This window comes from Myotis myotis, unplaced genomic scaffold, assembly GCF_014108235.1.
Source record: "Myotis myotis isolate mMyoMyo1 unplaced genomic scaffold, mMyoMyo1.p scaffold_m19_p_17, whole genome shotgun sequence".
Classification (NCBI taxonomy): Eukaryota; Metazoa; Chordata; class Mammalia; order Chiroptera; family Vespertilionidae; genus Myotis; species Myotis myotis.
The window spans coordinates 13,627,328-13,650,854 of NW_023416321.1; the positions used below are offsets into that span (position 1 = coordinate 13,627,328).

A 23,527-nucleotide genomic window follows, 5' to 3' on the forward strand; every position below is an offset into this window, starting at 1 on the left:
ACTTCTTCACTAATCCCTTTCAGCTCCTGCTGACACTTCCTGGCTTACACCCTTCTTCATTTTCATCTTGCCCCATCCTGCCCCGACCCCGCCACCTTTTTTTAAAAAAACAACACATATTTTTATTGATTTTGAGAGAGAGAAAAACATTGATGGAGTCTGCAATCCGGGCATGTGCCCTGGCCTGGAATTGAACTAGCAGCCTTTCAGTGCACAGGATAATGTCCAACCGAGTCACACAGGCCAGGGCCACCGTGGGAATATTGACCCACCTAGGTGCAGGCCTGACCAAGTGTGTGTTTGGGGGTGCGGGGAATGTCTGTGTGTGTTGCGGGTAGAGAAGGCCAGCTGGCAGCTTTCCTGTCTCCAAGCTCCTCAACTCTGGGCCAAGAAGGGCTGAACTTCTCACCTGCCCCTCCCCCGTGAGAAGATCTTGCCTACTCAGGGACAGCTGACCCAAGCCATCTCCGACACCCCCACACCCATCCCACACACACCCATCCCCCACACCCTCCAGCAGCCCTCTGGAATCCTCTCTTCCCTCCTAGTTACTAACACACACCCCCCTCCAGGTACACGCCCATGGTCCTGGCCCATGGCCTTGCCCCTCCCCTCTCCCTCAGGCTCCGTGCTGAGGAATGCAGCAGCAGAGGCTGCCCAGCCTGCCCAGCCTGCCCAGGGCTATGGGTCCTGGCTGGCAACCCAAAGGGGAAGGCAGGCCTTGGGTCAGCATTCCTAGAGTCCCACAAGTCACTCTCTCTAAGGCTTGGGTTTCCCGTCTGCAAAGTGGGGACAGTCGGTCCTCTGGCCCTTCCTGACAGTGTACGGAAGGGGGCTAGCAGCCTTGGCCAGAGTTCCAGGGGCAGACCCCACAGGGTGGGAGATTTTATTCTCTTGAATCCCATCCCTTCCTAGAATCTGTTCTCGCGCCTTGCTTCATTGTAGAAGGGGCTGTGAGGCCTGGGTGTGGCAGGGCAGAAATGAAAGTTGTCCTGGCAACTTATAGGGTTCATCTGCCTTTCCATCTAGCAGGGGTGTATGAGCTCGCTTCAGAGCCCAGTACTGCTGGCATGTTGGAGGCATCTGCATCCCCCAGGCTGGCGCAGTTGTCTATTATGTGCAGATAGGGGAGGGGCTCCCCTCAGAGGGAATGAACCTGCCGGGGTCCAGCCCCCATGAACCATGCGGGCGATTAGGCTCCGAGGAGCAGGGAGCACAGCTGCGGGGGCTCCAGGAAAGCCAGGCCACAGCTCCGCTGGGATCGAGTCACTGCCGTCCGCTGCCGCGTGGGCCGATTTTCCACGAGAAAACTTCCCTTGCATGCTTACTTGTAAGTGCCCTTCCCCTGGCTGCCCGACGTCGGGGTGGGGCTATCAAGGACAAGGAGACACAAGGCGCCCATACCTCATCTAGCCCAGCCCTCTGAGCGGGGGAAGACGGGGAGAACACAGGGAACCCGGGAACACACCCTGAAGGAACCCCTGGGCGTGGGCCTTCTCCAAGATCCCCGCCCTCTCTCCTCTGGGGAAGCTCCCAACTCCTCCCAGCGATCTGGCACCTTAAGTCAAGTTCTGGCTGAACCCAGGGGCTCCTGACTGAGCCCCCTCCCACCTCTACACACCCCTCTATGAAACCTTCAGAGCAGTCTGACTGCTCCCCAACACACAGAGCAGAATTCAAGCATCCTGGAGATCTTGCTAGGACCCCAATGCAGAGGTCTACTGTCCTCCCAGGCTCGGGGCAAGGGGGCATTAGGACCCCAAGTCCCAAGCCTTTCTGGGATGAATGTGCTTTGAATCTCAGAGCCCTAGTGAAACCAGTCCCAGCCACTGCATTTGATTTCACCAAAACCATTTATTTTCTCCGTGAAAAATAAGATGCCATTACCCTAGCCGAGTTGGCTCAGTGGATAGAGCATTGGCCTGTGGGTCTGAATGGTCCCAGATTCGATTCTGGTCAGGGGCACATGCCGGGTTGTGAGCTCGATCCCCAGTAGGGGGCGTGCAGGAGGCAGCCGATCAATGATTCTCATCATTGATGTTTCTCTCTCTCCATCTCCCTTCCTATCTGAAATTAATAATAATAATAATAATAATAATGCCATCAAAGAACAAACTGTGGAAATGACAAGGTGGAAGTCAAGCTGTTCTCAGGCGGCACAAGGGTGATGGGAGTGGTTTTCATCCACCACCTGCCACCTTGAGACCCAGCTGGCCTACATGTGCATTAAATGGAATTGTCTCCTTGGGCTAAACTGGTGAGGGGGCACCCCGAGGTGCCTGGCTCCCCTCTTGATGCCACATCTCATTCTCCTGCCGAAGCCGCTGGTTCTCTGTCCGGAGCCTCTCCACCTCAGCAGCCAGTTCCTCAACCTGGCGACAGGACTGGCGGCTGGTGCGCCCCTGCAGCTGCTGCAGCTTCCGGGTCTCCTCCTCGGCCAGCGACAGCCTCCGCTCCAGATCCAGGTAGTCCTGCACCAGCTCCTGCTTGCTGCGGCCCTGCAGGCTCTCCGTGTGGAAGCGCTCATAGGTCTCCGAGAAGTCCCTCTGCTGGAACTCGCCAGGAGCTTGGACCGGCCCGCCACTGTCCTCTGCCTCACTCTCTTCACTGGAGCCCGGGTGCGAGGCCCCCTGGGGCACATCCAGGTCAGGCTCCTCAGGGTTCCGGTCGTTCATCAGGAACTGGGTGGTGTTGTAGGGCGCCACGGCTTGGCCCTTGGCGAACATCTCCTCTCGGAGCCGGGAGGCCCTCTGGCCCTGCTTCTCGTCCCGCTGTTGCTTCTCGTCCCAGCTCAGCTCCAGGTAGGGCCGCCAGTGCCGCTTGCGCTTGGAGGGCCGCCGGCGGTGCTTCTTGCGGCTCAGCACCGCCTCCACTGAGCAGCCCCTGGGGTTCTGGGTCCGGGCACCCTTACTATTGCAGCCCGGACCACCGCCAGCCCCGGAAGGATCTTCCTCCTCTGAGTGGCTCTCCATCTGGGGTGTCAGGGGCAGGGAACCAGCAGGGTCATGAGGCTCAGGGGGTGTTTCTGGGCTCCTAGAAGAGTCAGAGGCCTAAGGAGAGAACATGAGGAGGACGGGTCACAGCCAGTCTGTGCCTGGAATCCTTCCCTGCCTCTTCACCCCCTCCCCACCCCTACCTCCAGCTCTCAGCCTTCTGCAACCATTTGTCTGTTTATGGCTTACCTGTCTCCTGTCCCCAACGGGCCCTAAGCAAACTAGGCAAGAGCAGGCATTTCACCTGTGTATTTCACTCTGCAATTTCAATGCCTCCCATCAAAAAAGCCCCAGGCTTTGCTTAATGCTCTGCTGTCATGGTCTTGAACTTCTTAATATTTTTTTAAATCCTTACACAGGATATGCTTATCGATTTTACAGAGAGGAAGGGGAAGGGGGAACACTGACGTGAGCGAGAACATCAATTCGTTGCCTTCCGTACCTGCCCCAACCCAGGACTGAACCCACAAAAGCTAGGTACATGCTCCGACTGGGAATTGAACCCACAACCTTTTGGTATTCGAGAGGACCCTACAAGGGCCTTCTTACTGGTTTTTGAATAAAGAGCCCTTTGCACTGAGCCACACAAATTATGTCGCTGATCCTGCTTCGGGGTACTTGGATAGCTGGCTCTTTGTTGTTGTTGACTTGTTTTGTTTTAATCCTCACTCGAGGATATCTTCCCATTGATTTTTCAGAGAGTGGGAGAGAGAGGGAAAGACAGAAATATCCATGTGAGAGAAACACATCGATTGGTTGCCTCCTGCAGGAGCCCCGACCAGGGCCCAGGCCAGGGAGGAGCCTGCAACCGAGGTGCATGCCCTTGACCAAAATCGAACCCAGGCCCCTTCAGTCCGCAGGCTGACGCTCTAGCCACTGCGCAAAACTGGCTAGGGCGGATAGCTGACTCTTTTCATCCTTTATTTAGGGCTTTGTTCCAACGTCACCTCTTCAGAGAGGCCGTTCCTGGCCAGCCTATCTAAAGTAGCCCTCTCGCCCTGGTTGGCTTGGCTCAGTGGCTAGAGCGTCAGCCTGCGGACTGAAGGGTCTCAGGTTCGATTCCGGCCAAGGGCACATGCCTGGGTAGCGGGCTCGATCCCCAGTGGGGGGCATGTAGGAAGCAACCAATCACTGAGTCTCTCTCATCATTGATGTTTCTCTCTCTCCTTCTCCCTTCCTCTCTGAAATCAATAAAAATATATTTTAAAAAATAAAAAAGATAATAAAAATAAAAAAAAAATAGCCCTCTCATCTCCCCTTCCCACTAACTCCCTATCACGTGACATAGTTAACATCATACATCACATTTAGCACGTTACCATCTGTCTTCCTCCTGTAAGAATGTGACTTGTCTGTCCAGTTCACCGCTGTGTCCCTGTGTATGGCCCAAGGTGAGCACTTGGGCCAAACATGTTAAATGACATAAAGCCCATAAGGGGGGATCCAAAAGATACTGGGACACAAGATTCTCTTTTCTGTCATTCTCAGGTGAAGAAGATGGAGTGCGCCCTGACGGGTTTGGCTCAGTGGATAGAGCATCGGCCTGCAGACTGAAGGGTCCCAGGTTCGATTCTGGTCAAGGGCATGTACCTGGGTTGCGGGCACATCCCCAGTAGGGGGCGCGTAGGAGGCAGCTGATCGATGTTTCTCTCTCATCGAAGTTTCTAACTCTCTATCCCTCTCCCTTCCTCTCTGTAAAAAATCAATAAAATATATTAAAAAAAAAAAAGAAGACGGAGTGCATTTACTCCAGGCAGAAGTTGGTATTCATCCACATGAGGGGCAGGAAAGAGATCCTAACCAGGGAGAGGAAAGGTCAAACTCTAGTCTGCAGCTGAGAGAATTCTAGAACTTATCTAAGATGCGCAAAGGATTCTGTCTCGAGAGTGTGTGTTCAGGGCAGCGGGTTATCTCTGTCATGGTGAGGGTGGGAGTACGGAGTGGGGAGTGGGGAATGAGTTGCTCTAAGTTTGTGGTTTGGGGAATTCTAATAATAACTACTACCAGTGGGATGTTGTTTTATAATGTACAACAGTTCAGAGACCTCTGGGCATGGGTCCATATCAGCCTAGGTGTGTATCGGGGGATGTATGCAGCCCTGTAAGAGCTGAAGGTGTGTTACCTGCATGTGGGAGACCCGGAAGAGCACGTCAGGGAAAAGGAGGCATGCTGGAGTGTGTGTGTGCATGCGTGTTTGTGTTGTTTTGTTAATTCACCTGCAGGGAGGTCAACTAAGAGTGACTGCCCTGTCTTCACCAGTGTTTTAGGTCAAATGAGACAGAGCTCTGCCCCACCCTGGAAGAGGCAGTCCGCTGGGAACTCTTAAGGCAGGGTGGCTTGTTTTTGTGTGCACAATAATTCACCAACCCCCCTCCACCCCCCACTCCGCCCCTCAGCCAAAGCTCCCTAATGATCCTTCCCCTCACCCAAATCAGCCCTGCCCCTCAGCCTCCCTCCTAAAGGCTTGTCCCTCTACTACCATTACCACTATTGCACAGAAGCTGTGTGACCTGGGTGAGTGCCCTCTCCGAACCTGCTAGCCCTGGCATGCCATGAAGTCCAAATTAAAGAAATCCAGGAAACACTGGAAGTGGCTAGATAGGGTGAGTCAGAGGAGCTGAGTTCTCTCAGCTATAAGGAGCTGTGGACTCGGGGAGAAGAATGGGCAAGGTGGGGCAGTGAGCGAGAGCACCGTCTGGGAGGGTTTGGGTTCCTGTTGCCAAATCAGAAGGTGACATTCTAATGGCTTCATACAATCTGTCTCTTCATCTCTCCTGGGTGGTATCTTATCCCCCAACACATCCCAAATTATGAACCAATTGCTCAAACTCTTTTCCCTGCTTTAGACTTGGTTCTCAGCCTGGATGCGGCAGGGTTCCTTTGTCAGAAGGCCCTAAGTTTAAACCCTGGATCTGCTGCTTGCTGACGGCATGATTCTAGAAAAGATATTTCAGCTCTGAGGGCCTTAATTTCTGTGGCCCAGCCGGCATGGCTCAGTGGTTGAGTGTCGGTCAACTTATGAGCCAGGAGACCACGGTTTGATACCCGGTCAGGGAACATGCCCGGTTTTTGGGCTCCATCCCCAGAGTTGGGTGTGCAAGAGGCAGCCAGTCAATAATTCTCTCTCATCACTAATGCTTCTATCTCTCTCTCCCTCTCTGAAATCAATAAAAATATGTATATTTTTATATGTATATATTTTTATTGATTTCAGAGAGGGAGAGAGAGATAGAAACATCAATGATGAGAGAGAATCATTGACTGGCTGTCTCTTGCGTGCCCCCCACTGGGGATTGAGCTCACAAACCCGGCATGTGCCCTTGACCTGAATCGAACCTGGGACCCTACCATCCGCTGGCCAACGCTCTATCCACTGAGCCAAACTGGTTAAGGCAAAATATATATATATATTTTTTTTTAAAAAGAACCTTAGCTTCTGTGAAATGGAAATAATAAGTCCTATCCTGAAGGGCTACTAGGATGTCATGAGATAGCACAGATTTAGCATCTGGTGTATTACTTGGCGCATAGTAGGAACTCATTTAAACATATTGATTTTTCCAAATCTGCCAACACATCTGAGACAAGAGACCAGGCTCCCAGATGGCACAATCCATATTCAGAGCATTCCGGGGCCTGGGAGGGCGAGCCTTACCTTGGCCTCCTCCATGGCTGCTGATCGCTCTGCGTTACAGTTGGTCTGGTTCGGAGGGGCCACCTTCTTCTGTTCCAAATCTCTCAGCAGATGCCTTTAACTAGTGACACCTGCTTTAAACAACAACAGAAACCTAAGTCCTGAAGGAGAATTCTCAGGAAGACGGGCTGCCCCGGAGTTTTTTACCAAGGCAACAGCAGCCATTTTGTAGCACCAGACCTGCACAACCTCATTTTCAATGGAAGGCCCGGAAGGCTGCCTCCACCCTGTTTTTCACACCTGCAGCCAGCAAGGGGCCAAATGGGGATAAAGAAACCACCTTCCCCGCCCTGTTTCTCAGGCCTCGGGGCCAGGGCCAGGCCGACATCCTATGCTGCTCACCTGGAAGTCACTGAGGACCAGGCTGGCAGCTAGGAAGGCAGGACTAAGCTTTGTTCCCCCAACAACCAAAGTGGGAAAGCAGGCTGCCTGGGGCGGCCACTGTGCACATAGCAACGCCCTGGAGAGACTCGGAGTGGACTGGGCCGGTGGCTCCAACACGAGGGGGTCCTCTCCAGAGGCCTCAATCTTAACTGCGGCCCCCCAACCCCGACCCAGGCTGGGCTCCAGAAGTCAATGCCTCAAGAAACACGCCTGGGGCCTGAGCTGAGCCTGGGACTGAGGCCTTTTCATCGACAGGGCATGGCCTGCCTTCCTACGTCCTCTCAGGGTGGGAAACAGAGGAAAGGGGCTTCACATTATAGGGAGTTGGGAAGGAAACCCAAACGGGGTAAGGATGGATTCTTTACAAGAGAGGAAATGGTCGGGGAAAGAGGTTTTGCAAAGGCGGAACTGACCTATTTGTTGTCAAGGGCAAGGGCTATGCACACCGACTACATCTGCTGTCTTTTTGTGCAATCGCCCGTCTGCAATTCCAGCGCCTCAGCCCTACCTCTTGCTGCAGTTGCAGCAGCTCTCCCCGGTCAAGCCGCTCAGGCGCTATGGTTGGGGGGCGGGGAGGCAGGGGGGAGGGAACAGCCTTTACAGCGCGATGCCTGCTGGGGATTGTAGTTCTTCTGGCCTTGGAAGGCGACCCAACATCCTGTCACGTCAACAGCTCACGTCAACAGCTACCCCGCGAACTCCAAAACCCATCTAGCCTTGCGCGGGAGTCGTCCCGCGCTCACCTCTGTCTTTTTATTGGCCGGCTCATCTGTCAATATTTCCGCTTATGTCGACGTTGGCCGTGCGGAAGCACAACCGGATTCGCTCTCGGAGCTCAATTAAAGAGTTCATTGATGGCGTTAATCTTTACTAGGCAGAAAATAGATCCGGCCGAGGGGGGAGGGGCTGTGGGCGCGGAGGGATCCCGGTCCTAGAGGAAGGCGACGAGAAGGAGCGGTGGCCGCCGCCGCCGCCATTTTGGGCTGGGAGGAGGCAGCGGAGGGACTCGCTGCACAGTGAGAGCACCCCCTGGGGGGCGGTCCGGGCGTGGGGCGAGACCGGGCCCAGTGGGCTGCCTGAAGTGGCGACGCCGGGAGACGGCGGGAAGTGGGATCGGGGACCTGGGAGGTGAAGGTTGGAGTCTTCCCAGCCGGGCCTGGCCCTCAAACCGTCCCGGCAGCCTCGCCGCCTCGCCTCTCCCGGAGGGCGGGGTTCTTGGGTCATTACCGCGTGTTTCCCGAGACCCCAGGTTGGGCAGAGACCGGGTGAAGCGACTCTCTTCCGCTGTCCTCCCACGGGGGCGCAGGTCATGCGGCCGAGCGCTGTCAAGTTCTTTTCCCGGTCCCATTCGGCCTGGGTATGGCGGCCACCCGCGCCCCAGCCCCCGCCCCCACTTCGACGGGCGAAGGGGCCGAGACGCCAGATTCCAAAGTCTGCGCCGCCGGGGAGGGTGGCGGTGGAGGCACTGGCCGCGCGTCCCTCTGGCGTGGCAGTCGGCGAGCGGGGGCTCGGAGGTCGGAGAGCCCGGCGCACCCACTGCTCCCCGCCCCGTGCACCGAGCCCCCGGGCCCGGGCCGCCTCCCGCGGTGACGTCCGACCCGAGCCCCCGGGCCCGGCGGGGTGGGCGCGTGCGGGCGCCTGCAGGATCCCGGTGCGTGGAAGTCGGGGCGCTCCGGTCCTCGAGGTTTGTCCTGACCAGCGCCCATTCTCGGAACCACCTGGCCTCGTACGGCGCCAGCCACTTGGGGAAACTCCAAACAAAGTGTTTTCCCACTTTTCGTGAAAGTTGACATCAAAGGGGCATGGGTGTTGGGACACAAAGTAACTTAGGAGTCGCCAGGACTATGGAAATAAAAGGGGAGTGGCCCCTCTCGGATGCCTCAGGAACATCTGTTTGCATTTTGAAATCTGAGCCATCACTTCTACCAAAACTTTTGGAGAAATGCCTGTCCCTCCTAGAGGGGAAAAAAAGCAAAAACGCACGAATTCCCATGTAATCTTTATAAGACTTACAAATTCTTTCCAGTTTAAAACACTTTTCTCCCACCAACTAAACGGGGGGGTGTTTCGCCGCCGGTGCATTGTCACTGGGGAACCTCTATTTTGAAATGTCAGGTCATTAAACATCTCTCGTGTAGATCCTATGTTACTGTTTTAGAATTTGCAGTTTGGAGCTGCTGCACACACATGGAGTTTTGGGGAGAGGGGACACCTGCTCTGAAAAACAACTCGGCCTGACATTACAGCTGTAGTGGCTTCTTAAAGGTTGGAGTTCAATGTGGAATTCCTTTTTGGAATTGCGGATTAAACTCGTTTCCTACCGCTGGAAATCTAAATGCAGGGAGGTTTATAGCTCAGGGATATTTTTTTTTTTAAGTATATTTTATTGATTTTTCACAGAGAGGAAGGGAGAGAGATAGAGAGTTAGAAACATCGATCAGCGGCCTCCTGCACACTCCACTGGGGATGTGCCCGCAACCCAGGTACATGCCCTGGGCCAGAATCGAACCCGGGACCCTTCAGTCCGCAGGCCGACGCTCTATCCACTGAGCCAAACCCGTCAGGGCGCTCAGGGATATTTTAATAATTCTTTTACTAAAATGCCAGTTAAAATTATGCCTAGGCCCTAGCCGGTTTGGCTCAGTGGATAGAGCGTCGGCCTGCGGACTGACGGGTCCGGGTTCGATTCCGGTCAGGGGCATGTACCTGGGTTGTGGGCACATACCCAGTGGGGTGTGCAGGAGGCAGCTGATCGATGTTTCTGACTCTGTATCCCTCTCCCTTCCTCTCTGTGAAAAATCAATAAAAAGTATAAAACAAAAATTATGCTTACGTAGATTCTGAAGTAGGGGAGTGACTGGGCAGTGACTTCCTCTTTGAGGTTACCTTTTGAAGAATCTCATTGCCAGTTAGAGATAGTCAAATTTCTAAGTCTTTGGCCTTAATAGCAAGACACCGAATCCCTGCTCCTCTTTATAAAGTAAATGTTTTAAAAAGTTGTGAGAGTGACAGTTCCACAGCCTTAACAATTACCTCTACCCCCCAGCTATTCTCAGAGAAAGTCTTAGAACTGGATTGCAAAGATATGATCACATTTATTTCAGTTCTTTTTTTTTTTTATTGCATAAAGTAATACAAAGGGTATTACATATGTGTCCATTTTTCCCCCCCGCCCTAGACAGTCCCCTAGCCTCCCCTATCCCCCAGTGTCTTATGTCCATTGGTTATGCTTATATGCATGCATACAAGTCCTTTGGTTGATCTGATTGCAGTTCTTAATCGAACATTTGAACCACTTAATCCTAAATGAAGCTTCAGTACACGGGATTCATACTGTAGGTTGAGTTGGTTTACGTCATGTTCACTTTACACTGTTCTTCAGTTCAAGACTCTAGTTCGGAAAAGCTGACGCTAACTTGGTAGGCGTTAAGTTAAATAGTCATAGAAGCTGAAAGGGGCTCTGAAGATTACCTTGGTGCTGCTTCTGTCAAGAATTTAATGGAGGAGGATCTCAGACTCTTGTGATTTATCCTCCATTTTGAAGTAATCTAGTTAAACCTTTGGATGTTACTAAGTGGAGAATACCTGGTACAGAAATTCGTTACTCATTTATAAAAATGAAAGCATATCCTCTTTAAGGTTTGACCCATAAGCTTTTCCATTCCTTGATAAGAAAAGTTGGAAATAAAACTAGTTTGGTTATTTACTGAACAAAACACAAGACTTGCCGAAACCGGTTTGGCTCAGTGGATAGAGCGTCGGCCTACGGACTGAAGGGTCCCGGGTTCGATTCCGGTCAAGGGCATGTACCTGGGTTGCGGGCACATCCCCAGTGGGAGATGTGCAGGAGGCAGCTGATCGATGTTTCTCTCTCATCGATGTTTCTAACTATCTCTCTCCATTCCTCTCTGTAGAAAATCAATAAAATATATTTAAAAAAAACACACAAAAACAAAAACACAAGACTGGAAAGAAGGAACTCCAAGTTCTATTTCTGTGTGCTACCACTGCCGTGGTTGGTTGGCTAGAGGCCAAATCCTAAAGATTAGGCCGAACTGTGTTGTTGCTGCGTCTATTCATCTAATGTCCAATCAAACCTTCGACTTCCTTCTCAGCTCGCTCCTTTCAGACGAGTTGCTTTGTAGTTTATGACAAATTCTTCAATAGACCATTTTGTATATACCTCAGTTTCCTTTTTAACGTTTTTGTTTTTTATTGAATTTATTGGGTATGCCTCAGTTTCCTAATTTGAAAATGGTATTAATGCTACAGCATAAATATTTGAGAAGTAACTGTTCTTCAGTAGCCATTTGTCTAAACATTTACTTGCTATAACTTCCTTATTTGGGAACATTAGCACTTCTGCTTTGAAGTTTATTTGGAGTAGTTGGGAGGTCTGCCTTACTGAAATGCGCCCATGGCAGCACAAAGGGTGCCCTGCCCCTCCAATAGGCTGAACGAGGGTCAATCTCTCAGGGTACCAAGCAGTTGTTGCCACAAAGTCCTGGATGTTGTACATTTGCCTGATGGTCCAACTTTTGGGGACTAGTTGGCTATGTGTGAGCATTAAGTAACAAACTTTGCTCAAGAGCTTTTATTTATTTTTTTAAAATATATATTTTATTGATTTTTTACAGAGAAGAAGGGAGAGGGATAGAGAGTTAGAAACATCGATGAGAGAGAAACATCGATCAGCTGCCTCCTGCACGCCCCCCACTGGGGATGTGCCCGCAACCAAGGTACATACCTTTGACTGGAATCGAACCTGGGACCCTTCAGTCCGCAGGCCGACGCTCTATCCACTGAGCCAAACCAGTTCGGCTCAAGAGCTTTTAAATATATTTTTATTGATTTCAGAGAGGAAAAGAGAGAGAGAGAGAGAAACATCAATGATGAGAGAATCATTGATCAGCTGTCTTCTGGACGCCCCCTACTGGGGTTTGAGCCACACCTGGGAATGTGCCCTTGACTGGATCGAACCTGGGACCCCTCAGTCCACAGGCCAGTGCTCTATCCACTGAGCCAAACCAGCTAGGGCTCATTGGTTCTCTGCACCAGTCCTCTTCAGAAGGAAGATACTTGCTTCTGAACTATTTGATTTCTGCAGTTAATTCATTTTCATTCTTTGTGTTTATTTTTTAAATATATTTTTATTGATTTCAGAGAGGAAGGGAGAGAGGGAAACATTAATGATAAGAGAGTATCACTGATGATCGGTCGCCTCCTGCGAGCCCTACTCTGGGGATGGAGCCTGCTACTCATGCATGTGCCCTGACTGGGAATCACCATTTCCTCCTGGTTCATAGATCAGTGCTCAACTACTGAGCCACACTGGCTGGGCTATTCTTTGTTTAGCTCTCACCATTCTCTATTTTCTGTCTTTCTAAGCTGTTCAAATGTTTGCTGTTTTGTTAAGTACATTTTTAGTAATAACTAGAAAGGAAGGTAGAACTAACCTCTTACACATTCACTTCCATCCTCCAGTTTGGTCTTCTGCCTTTGCCTGAAAATTATACTGGAGTTATCCAGATATGCAGAATTACATGTTTAGAGCAGGTTTCAGAATTTCAAATTAACCCCTTTTTATGACTCTGTGGAGGTTAGGACAAGTTCTGCTGAGTAGTTTATAAGAGCAGGGATGTTATCATTTTTTCAAATTATTTTGCATGGAGCACTCTAAAGCTTCAGGAATATTCTTTTTGCTCACTGCAGACCTAGGGCTTTTTAACACTTCACACAAAGTCAGTGAATGTGTCAAATAGAATATGACTTCAGAGGAGTGTTTGCAATTCCGTTCTGAATGTTTGTTCTTGGAAAAAAAAAATGTGTAAGCCAATGTAACTGTTCTTTCTTTTTTTTTTTTTAATATAGTAGAGGCCTGTTGCATGAAAAGATTCGTGCAATGGGCTTTCCCTTCCCCAGCTGCCGGCACTGGTTTTCCTCCGGCACCTGGGACCCAGGCCTTCACTCTGGCCAGAGCCACCTTCAAGCCTTCGCTGCCCCTCCCGGCCGCCCCGGGTCAGGTCCCACACGGGACGCCCGCTGCCCCAGGTCACAGATAGCAGGCACTGATGGCGGCGGAGCAGGTGGAATGGCGCTGTCCCACCCTGCCTGCAGTATGCAAATTAGCCGCCATCTTTGTTGGTGGTTAATTTGCATATTGTGCTGATTAGCCAGTGGTGGTGTAGCGAAGGTATGGTCAATTACCGTGTTTGTCTATTCTTAGATAGGATTTTATTGATTTTTTACAGAGAGGAAGGGAGAGGGGTAGAGAGTCAGAAACATCGATGAGAGAGAAACATCGATTGGCTGCCTCCTGCACACCCCCTACTGGGGATGTGCCCGCAACCAAGGTACATGCCCCTGACCGGAATCGAACCCGGGACCCTTCAGTCCGCAGGCTGACGCTCTATCCACTGAAGCAAACCGGTCAGGGCCCAATGTAACTGTTCTTGGTGCAGTGTTAAAAGATCACACTATTTCAGCCAGAACCGTTTGGCTCAGTGGGTAGAAGGGTTCCGGGTTCGATTCCGGTCAAGTGCATGTACCTTGGTTGCGGGCACATCCCCAGTGGGGGGGTGTGCAGGAGGCAGCTGATCGATGTTTCTCTAATTCTCTAACCCTCTCCCCTCCTCTCGGTAAAAAATCAGTAATATTTTTTTTAAAATCACACTATTTCAAAAGACTTACCAACAGTTTCCTGTAGCATCTCAACCATTTGAAAGAATTTTGATAATTGAACCAACTCTAAAAAAAACAAACAAGAAAAAGTTAATTCGGGAAGATTTGTAAAAGCTACAGCATTGATTTGTCTAAACCCAGCCTTTGGTTTTTCAACAAGAGATGGAAAGAAGTTGTAAGCTTTCCAATATTCAAAGACAACTGGCAAAACTTGGCCAAAGATTGAAACTTTCCCTCCTAGACCGTAGATCTGGTTCCATTTGCAAAGTGTGACTATTACACTTTGGTCAGCAGACTCCACTGTGTTCAGGTCCTAAATTTGACATTTTCTCTTAAAAATTACTTTTTATCCTACCATCAACGATTTACACTTCATGTGGGAAAGAATAGTAAAATGGAGTTTTATTCCAATGATCTTGTCAAATGTGAAAAAATAATTTTAAAAAACCACAACATACGCAAGTGTATCTAGTTAGGTACAAGTACCATCCTTACTCTAGCCAACTTTTCCATCACACTATTGTGCATATTCATTGCCAGCAATTCTGGGTGTAAGTGGCCAGGGGGACATTTGTAGTGTATTACCTAATGTTTGATTAAATATAGCCAGTTCTTGATTTTCTGAAAGTAAACTGTTGGATTGTGGATTTTTTTTTTTTAATTTATTGGATTCACTCTTTGGTTTCTCTCATTTTTGAAGTCATTAGGATAAAGTATGTTTGTTTACATTTCCCCAAACAAAGGATTTTTATATTTATATAAAACATATTTTTATAAATCCTGGATGAAGTGAAGAAATACTGATCAGGTTGTGGGTTTGATCCCTAGTTGGACACGTACAGGAGGCAACTGATCCATGTTTCTCTCCCTCCTTCCCTTCCTCTCTCTAAAGTCAATTAAAAAATCATCAGATAATAAAAAAAACAAAAACATCAAATGGGCAACTGCTATATGCGTGTGTAAAACATTCTCATACTGTTCGTTTAATGCTTCTAACAGTTCTGTAAAGTAGCCATAGCCCCTTTGCTGAGGAAGAATGAGGCTCAGGGTTTGAGAGATGTGTCCAGGATTGCATTGCTAGCACATCTATGTTAAAGGTATGACCGGAACCCGGGGTCTTTGACTTCGAGTCTGGTCTAATTTTTACCATTTTCCTCTCTTTAGAGATTAGTCTATTTTTCAGAAATAAACTAATCGAACTCCCTGGCTTTTTCTCCTCACACTGAAATCTGAAGGTACCTGTCTCCTGAGAGCCTCTTTTATGTTCTAGGCTAGCCCAAGGAAAGTTTTTCTGACTGAGGGGAGGATTAAGCTATGCAGCCAGTTGTCTCAAAGTTTAGGCAGTGCTTTGTCCTGGCTAGATATCCAGGCCCAGTATTAGAAACTGAAATTGCCAGTGTGTAAGCATGGTCTTTTGTGTAGCTCAGCTGAAATGTTTGGCAGGAGATACTTTAGTGAAAGAGTAGAGTGGATTTGAGCATATCTGTCATCACAAACCCCCCGTTAATATAGGTAATTCAGTCTTCTGCCCTGAGAGCAATAGACTAGTCAACTCTTTCAATGTAGAAAGTGTTGATAGAAACTCCTATTTCACACAAAACTCATCATTCCAAGAATATAAATGCAATAAATATAGTAAAATACCAGTGCCTTTGAAAGCAGAATTCAGAAAGTTGTATAGCTCAAGATAGCAAATTTATGAGTTAAATGTTTTTAAAAACGGGACTGCATTTGTCTCCTAAGAGTAAAACATACAGTATTTTCTGATAAATGTACTTGTAAAGTCTCTCCAAGACTAATAGTAGGGGAAACAGGATTCTTTGACATCAGTCTGTCTTCAGAAGAGGTTCTGAAATGAGAGGTTATCACTGCTGCATTGCATCTTTGTGCAATCAAAACGAGGCTTCTGCTCCGCACTAAAAGCCAGAGGGCAGTGTTGCTGCCCTTCCATCAAGCAGCGCTGTTTCTGGGACTGCTGCATGATGTCATAGTAGAAGAAATATTAAAAACACGAAGAAAACTATTTCAAATTAGACATTTAATGTAAATTTTAGGCCAAAGGAAAAACTGATTATACATTGTCTCCCATGGGCCATTACCAGAATAGGGCCAGAGGCCAGCTCAGTCCAGCTTTGAGGGCCCTGAGTCAGTCTTGACCAGCATAATTCCCTTTGACTCACTGGTTTGTGTATGCTCCTTATGCATCATAAGGTGCGCTTCACTCTTGAAGTTCCACCACCTCCACTGTTTACCTGCAAAAGGATCTACGTAGTGGGAGGCTTTTCCCTTTCCCGGAAGGGGTTTTTAAACCTTCAAGTTTGACAATCTTATTCTCTTGAACCCTTTCCCTGGAAAAGTGTACATATAACACAAGTCTACATATAATTTTATGGGGTTTGTGGACCCCAAGGCTCCCTATGGTTTCTAAGGCCCCAAGTTAAGGAACCCCTGTGCTAGTGATTTGAGTGGTGCAGTTACCCTAAGGAAACGGCAGCTGAAGGTGATGGGCAGGAGGGAACAGTCCTAATTTCTTACTATTTTGATGTGTGGGCAGAAATTCTTAGGGTCTCCCTGCATTTTCAAGATCAGAACTATTCAAGAATTGCTATCAGCGCAGTTTAGGAGACTGAGAATAGCAGCTGTACAGGAAATACGTGCAGGGTTCTCACTCAGCCCCCAAGGAGTTAATTTAGCTCTTTAACCAGAAGCTTTATGTTTGACTTGCAGTGAGGGGGGCATTTATAATTACAGTTCTACCCTCATAGAAAGGTGGGCAGCTCCTATTCCTTTTTTTTTTTTTTTTGGTATAGGGAGCACCCTAAGTATTCGACAAGTAGGGTAAGTCCTTGGAATGCTCCAAACAGCTTTCTTTTGTAAATCCAATATCCCCTATCTCTAAACATTTTAACATAAAGAGCTGCCCCATAAGGTTATCCAGCCATTGTTTGCATTAAGCAATAGGTTTACCTAGAGCCTCTTCCAGGTAGGTATCTAGGAGCTCCTTCCAGTCTCAAAGGGGAGGGGAGAGGAGGCGGGTGGGGTGGAGATTACTAAAAACCTACTGTAGGAATGAAATGAGGCTGTCAGTTGTCTCACTGCCAAATTAGATGTTTATTTTTGTTAACAGACTTTTGAATGGCTAGTGAGCAGAATTAAATTTTAAGCTCCCAATTGTAGCCACTTTCTACTCCCCAAACACCCAATACTGGTTTATTTCTCCAGCATCGGGAAGGAAAACCAAGGCACTAGGAAGCAAGCACACTAAGTTAGAAGCTATTTAAATCTTTATATTTTGCCTGAACTATATATTGTAGCACACAAGAACTCATTCAAGAGGAAAATCAGCACATTGAAAATTCTTCCATTAAGAGATTTCTTCCAAACAAATTTAATAACTTCTTTACCTCCCCAAAATGCAATCGCATAAATCAGCACTATTTTGAATTAGTTCTAGAAATCACACTTAAACTATGTTACATTTACAAATATTAAATTTATTATAACTAGAATGAATTTAATGGTTCTCAGATTTGGCCACCTTATAGATCAGCTTGAGAGGATTTTTAACAGAAAATGCATTGTAACTTGGTCAAATTACACATAAAAAAAACAACCTTCTAAAAAGAAAAGTAACGCATCCCTCAGTTTCACATAATTAAAGAACAGGAGAAAGCACGCAAGCTACAGCATAGCTAAATTTACCAAACCAACCAAAGCCGGGGGATTTTCTCTTCTGATTATGTGTCATAAAAACGTCCACTGTCTTATATACACATGTATATAATGTTACATTCCATCACTGTAAAAAGTCCCCTTTGTCCCTCCCCTCCGAAGTTTCAGTCTAGTCCCCAAACTTGGACAGCGGCGCCCGCTCCTGCTGCCGGTGCAGTTCGTTCTCCGTCAGCAGCTGCAGGTTCTCGGCGCGCAGCCGGTCCAGCTCCAGCTCCAGCTCCCGGACGCGCGCGTCGTCGCCGCCGCCCAGCCGCTTGCTTTCCAGCCGCAACCGGTTGTTCTCGTCCTCCATGCGAGAGAGGCACTTCTCCAGCTCCAGGTACTCCCTGATGAGCTCCTGCTTGCTCATGTTCTGCAGGCTCTCCGCGTGGAACCGCTCGTACGTCTCCGAGAAGTCCCGCTGCAGAAACTCGCTGCCGTCGCCGCCCATCCCGTCGCTGCCCCCATCCTCCTCACCCGCCTCTTCCATAAACTCTTCGTCGCTGGTGTCCGACTTGGCCGCAGTCCGCTTGGGGTAGAAGCCGGTTTTGAGGTCCGGCTCCTCCTGGTCGTGATCATCCATGAGGAACTGCGTGGTGTTATAGGGCGCCACCGGCTGGCCCTTGGCGAACATCTCGGCTCGAACCCTCGAAGCTCGAAGACTCTGTTTCTCGTCGAACTTTCTCTTCTCCTCCCAAGTCAGCTTGTAGTAAGGCTTCCAGTGCCGCTTCTTCTTGGAAGGGCGTCGCCTGTGTTTCTTCTTGCCCAGCTGCCTCTGCTGCTGTTTCCACGACTCCTCGCCTCCAGCGGCAGGAGCCCCCAACTTGTTGGCTTCGGAGTCGTGACACGGTTGGGTGAGCGGCTCGGTCTCGGGCCTCTGTTCCCCTCCCGCTGGCGGCGGGGCGGGTCCGCCAGCGGACAAGTCATCTCCATTCTGGCCCTTTTCGTCCGCTTCCAGGCAGCTAGGTTCTGGACAGACCTGGGTTGGCAAAGGAGACGGCTGGGGGTCCAGGCTCCCTTCCCCCTCTGGCCCTGGACGGCCACCCGGCTGGGGGAGCGCTCTTGCTTGCCACCTACTGTCGTCCTCGGGCACCGGCTCCTCTGCGCCCGGGGGGCGGTCGGGGTTCCGCTCTTCGTGGACAGCATCAGCACCTGCACAGTTGCCAGTTTGAGGCTGGTGCTGAAATTCCGACACGAGTGGCTCGGCCATGGCAACAAGAGTCCTCAAAGTTTGGAGAATTTTGGCTGCAAGTCCTTGAAGAAAAAAGAGGTTTTTCTTTTCTTGAAAAAAATGTCCAACAGATTCCAATTCGGTAATTCCTGCAGTGATGCCTTCAGCTGGTCCTGTCAGCAAACTCCAATTGCAACTTGGGGGCGCTCAAGTCAGTAAAGGGTTAAGCGCCACCGCGCGATCAGCTAAGCAGGTCCAAAGGGGTGCAGCAGCAGGAACAGCGCGTAATGTACGAAGGGGGTCGGCCTCGAGCCCCCCCGCAGAGCGCCCCCCACGATGGAGGAATTGGTGGGCTAGATGAGGTTAAGTCCAGTGGGTTAAACCCAGCCCCGAAGGGGTTAAAACTACCCGATGACGCTGCCTCTGAGGGGCCGGACCCACAAAGGGTTAAATCCCCTGCCGCAGAGCTCACAAGGGGTTAAGGTCCCAGAGCCACCTCCTCCCACTTCCACGGGTGTCGCTCCAACCCGAGCTCCCAGTTCCTTAGGCCGGGCCGGAGCCTCATCCGAGGACAGACAAACTCATCTCCCCTTTGGCTCAATGCTCTGCTCAGCTCAGTTCTCCTCCTCTCTTCCTCCCTCCCTCCCTCCTCCCCCTCCCGACAGCTCTTCCGCCTCCTCCCCCAGCTGCCCCTCCCAACCTGCCTCCCCACCTGCCAACTTCCAACTGCTGCCTCCCAGCGCTCGGCGCCGCTTTTATATAGAAGCTTGGCCGCCGCCCATGCGCATGCGTGATGGGGTCCCCATCGCTGGACGCTGGGACTCGTAGTCCCCATCTTTGCGGCCCGCCGCTACACGCGCCGTGCGACGTAGCCAATGCCAGGTCGCGTAAGGAGCGTCTCCCTGGCCACCGCCCTCCGCCGCCTGTCCCTCGCTGGGAAAACGTGAGTGCCCATTGGCTAACAGTCACACGTTGCGCGGAGGAGGAAAGCCAATGCAGAGAGGGGGCGGGCTCTGGACCGTACCATTCCGCTTCAGGAATACGAGAAGGTTCGAAGGTCTGTGAGGGCCCACACAGAATATTTTAATACAAAGGTGCGTCTTAAAGCATGCTATCGTATTCTGTACTCAGTGAAAAGGTGCCGAAGGTCGTAATCATTTGTTAACTGGGTCAAAAAAATGGTTTACTCCTAAAAAGTAGTCCCTAAAGTGTAAAAAAAATTAAGTCTTATAAAGAGACCTATGGGCCCATGGCTGGTAGCTTTCGATTCTTAAGATTACGCAAATGTTTTAAAAGTGTATTGCTAGAACCTCGGACTGACGATTGCGGACGGATATTGTGACACATTTTGCAAAAAAATGAAAAGCGCATGAAGAAGTAAACAAATGAAGTATAAAAAGTGCCGCCTTAAAGGGACAGTGTGACTGCGTTAGCACAGCAACGTCGGACTAGGCCTCGGAGATGAGAAGGCAGGTTCGAGTCCCGAGCGACGTCCACCCGCGGACTGGCCTCGAGACCTAGGAGGGACGTGGCCCAGCCCCAGCCCCAGCCCCAGCGTGGCCATTCGGTGCCGCTGCTGCCCCGGGGAGGCCGCCGCTGCCAGACGGTGGCCTGAGACAGCCTCTCGCCGGGCCGGTATCCGGGGAGCGGAGCGCGGGGTGTGCGCCAGGGGCTCCCTGGAAACCCCGGGGTAGGAAGGCCTCGCCCCCCCCACCCCCCACCCCCCGGGGCCTCAGCTTCTAGCGAAGAAAATGGCCTCTTGGGGCCGACGTGGTCTGTGCAGAGCATTTCCTGAGACGGACAGGGGAGTCGGGCCCGCTGGTGAACTCCTTGTTGGTGAATTAAGTAAATAATAGTGGATTTAATCAACCCTGGCTCCCTGAGAGGAGGGGTATCGCCTGCAGAGGCGCTTCCTCGGCAGTGGGTGCGGGGCAGCACCGGGCGGGGAGCAGCCAGAGGCTCCCCAAGGAGGAGGCTTTATCCCGAAACGGGGGCGGGGGCTTGGCCCCGACGGGATAGATTCCTGGGGAGCGGGAGGAAGGCTTGTTCCCGAGAACATTCTCCGGATTCCGAGCACCTGCCCCAAGGACAGGGCCGGGGAGCCGCTCAGCCCTTTGGTCCTAATTACTTAGGCCTAAGCCCATCCTAATCGTCGCTTCTCCCTCCTCCCACACACCCAGCCACCCGTTCTGATGATTTCTCCCTTAAGAGCGGCAGCGGCTGACATCCCAACAGCTTTCCACCGGATCGTGTGCTTTTACCGCAGAACCGTTTGACCCCACCACGGCCCAGGGGGAAAGGATAGAAATGACTGCCTCCATCTTAGAGATGGAAAGTCTCTAAGACTCAGAGAAATTAAGTGACTTGTCCAAGGTCACATGACAACGAAGTGTGCCGGCCTCTGTGACCCCCGGGCCATTTTTCTTCGTCACAAACACAGAATTCCTTTTTTCCCCCCAACAACTCTAGATTTAGTTCCTTTTCATTCCTAACAACTTCAGCATAATCCAGGCCCTCTTTTCTTCATTTAGCAAAGATCTGTTAGGAGGGCCTGATATTTAACATGCCATCCTTGCTGCTCAGAGGCTGCGTACAGAGGCCGTCAAACAGCCAAAGTGGCAGGGGACAGAAACCAGCGGGGAGCCGGTGGGCCCCGCTGCGGAGGAGCGGACGATTGTGTGCAGGTTTCCAGGGGAAGTGACTTCCTAGCTGTCTTTGCAGGATGAATGGTTTCCAGGCGAAGTGGCACAAAGAAGGGCATTCTCTGAAGAGCAAGCCTCCGTTCAGGAGTGGTTCTGTGGGAAAGTGGCGAGGGCATGCCCAAAGGGAGAGGCGGGCGGGAGTGCCGGTGGGGCAGGGCCGGGTGTTCTGAAATGGACCATCCCAGCCTGTTTCCCCCGAGCTGCTGAGAACTCCGTCCATCTGACAAGCCTGCCTTCTGCGCTGCTTCCTCCGTCCAGCAGGAGGTGCCTCGCACTGGGAGCACCGGGTGGGCGCCAGGGCCTCCCTGGAAACCCCGGGGCAGGAGGGCCTCCCCCTGGGGCCTCATCTTCCATCAGGGAGTCCGAGACCTCCAGTTTGTTACCACAGTTTTAGACTCCAAAGGACTCCTGGGTACCCTTCATCGGGGAATCTGGAAGGTACAGCTGAGCCCAGCCTCAGTTTTCTGGACAGGGCTCAGCTGTATGGACTCATTTGTCATATTGGGGTTCCCAGACGAATAGGTTGTGGAATTCTAGAATGCTATCAAACAGGGGGCCAGGCCCTTACTCTTAGCTGAGTTTTAACCCGTTGCCAGGCATTTTATATACCCTGGTCATTTAAACCCCAGGACTGCCTTATGGTCACCATCTTTATTTCACAAACAAGACAACCCAGGCTCAGAGCAATCAAGATCTTGTCTTGCCCGGCCGGTGTGCCTCAGTGGTTGAGTGTAAACCTATGAACCAGGAGGTCATGGTTCAGTTCCAATCGGGGCATGTGCCTGGACTCCATCCCCACTCGGGGGCATGCAGGAGGCAGCAGATCGGTGATTCTCATCATTTGATGTTTCTATCCCTCTCCCTCTCTGAAATCAATAAAAAAAAATATTTTTAAAAGATCTGGTCTTACCCAAGTCGCAACAATTAGTGCGTGCAAGTGGTGGAGCTGGCTTCCGCTCCACCCTGCATCCCCAGCACCAGTCTGTCCCTCTCCCCCTGCCCTGCTGTGGCCTCGACTGTAACCCTGGGCCAGCTTGGAGCAGCGGGGCCATGTGTCTGTTCGGAGGGATCCGCCTTGAGAACAGGACTGAGGATAAAAGAGAGATGGCCGAGCCGGGAGGGTGGGCAAGGCCAAGGCTGACCCCGGTAACTCGGGAGCTTAAGGATCTCCAGGGAGGGGCATTCAGAGCTACTCTTCCTCACCCAGGGGCAGGAAGGCCCTGGGGCCCAGGTGGCAGCAACAGGGGTCTCCAGGCTGCTGCGGCCCTGCACGGGGGACGTGGCCAGTGGCCTGAGCGCCAACACGGCCTGGGCAGGGCTGGTGCTGACCCAGGGCGGCCGGAGTTGCTAGGAGGTGAGAAGGATAAATGTCACTGGGAGGTCTGTGCCCGCTCGGGCTTCTGCCCGCACCAAAGAGGGGCTCCTGGCGCAGGTCCCCGCCCCGCCCCCATGCCTACGGGGCGCGCGGGGGGGGGGGGGGCAAAGGCTCCCACTGGGTCTTGGCCTTCCAGAAAGTTCCCTGGGAAAGCCCAGGGGGAGATCACGGGAAGGGGCACTTCCCAGCCTGGTGCCTGGAGCCCAGCCCTACGCGCCCACCCCCGGGAGCAGCCGTTCTTGTCTACGGGTGACCTCCCTCTGGGCCCCGACGGGGGAGGGAGGGGGAGTCCTTGGCCCTACCCCGCGGCGGGTGCGGCCCGCGCCCCTCCCAGGACCCCCCCGCCCCCCACCCCGGCTCCGTGCTCCGTCACTCTCCGTGGAGGAGGGACAGCCTTCCCCAGAAGCGTCCCCCAGTGGCCTCTCCTCTCGGGTGGTCGAAGGGACACGGGGTGGGGAGCAGGGGAGGGACTGTGCCTCGGCGCTCGGGACTCGGCTTCCGCCTCACTTCGCAGATGGCAGAAGATTGTTTTATTTTATTTAGTGAAACATTCATTTGTAAGTGGATCTTCAGAGAAGACGCCCTGAGTGTGCGCGGGAGAGGAAGGCCAGCACACGGAGCGCTCGCCCTCCCGGGCCTGCTCTCTGCCTCCCCCAGCTCGGCGGGGCCTCCCCCAGCCCCAGGCAACCAATCCCAGGACCCGGCCCAACCCAACCTGCCCGACAGCCGGGCCTCCGCGGGGAGAGGCCGGGCCGGGAGGAGTCAGGTGACCCAGGGTTGGGGCGGGCAGACGCCGAGACGGGCAGCCCCGCCCCC

The 23,527-nt window shown here is 51.6% G+C and overlaps 3 protein-coding genes across 10 annotated transcripts; 1 reads left to right on the forward strand and 2 right to left on the reverse strand.

Annotated features, from left to right (window-relative positions):
* Positions 1-1,637: 1,637 nt before the first annotated feature.
* Positions 1,638-8,418, reverse strand: HEXIM2 (HEXIM P-TEFb complex subunit 2). 7 transcript variants are annotated; one of them, XM_036339491.1, is made up of 3 exons: positions 8,299-8,418; positions 6,649-6,758; positions 1,795-3,050 (listed from the first exon to the last, which is right to left on the reverse strand). In XM_036339491.1, exons 2-3 carry the CDS (start codon positions 6,661-6,663, stop codon positions 2,250-2,252), a joined length of 816 nt encoding a protein of 271 aa, XP_036195384.1. In that variant the 5' UTR covers positions 6,664-6,758; positions 8,299-8,418; the 3' UTR covers positions 1,795-2,249. The 7 variants fall into 7 exon arrangements, with proteins under 7 accessions (XP_036195387.1, XP_036195388.1, XP_036195384.1 ...); XM_036339493.1 differs by having other exon boundaries at positions 6,649-6,761; positions 8,299-8,410; XM_036339492.1 differs by lacking the exon at positions 8,299-8,418 and adding an exon at positions 7,580-7,791.
* Positions 8,419-16,539: 8,121 nt separating this feature from the next.
* HEXIM1 (HEXIM P-TEFb complex subunit 1) lies at positions 16,540-19,271 on the reverse strand. The gene has a single exon (XM_036339475.1). It carries the CDS (start codon positions 18,671-18,673, stop codon positions 17,594-17,596), a length of 1,080 nt encoding a protein of 359 aa, XP_036195368.1. The 5' UTR covers positions 18,674-19,271; the 3' UTR covers positions 16,540-17,593.
* A 49-nt stretch (positions 19,272-19,320) lies between these two features.
* On the forward strand, positions 19,321-23,329 carry LOC118671373 (translation initiation factor IF-2-like). Of its 2 annotated transcripts, none has more exons than XM_036339487.1 (2): positions 19,321-20,479; positions 20,815-23,329. In XM_036339487.1, exon 2 carries the CDS (start codon positions 22,387-22,389, stop codon positions 23,296-23,298), a length of 912 nt encoding a protein of 303 aa, XP_036195380.1. In that variant the 5' UTR covers positions 19,321-20,479; positions 20,815-22,386; the 3' UTR covers positions 23,299-23,329. The 2 variants fall into 2 exon arrangements, with proteins under 2 accessions (XP_036195380.1, XP_036195381.1); XM_036339488.1 differs by having other exon boundaries at positions 19,321-20,470.
* Positions 23,330-23,527: the final 198 nt, after the last annotated feature.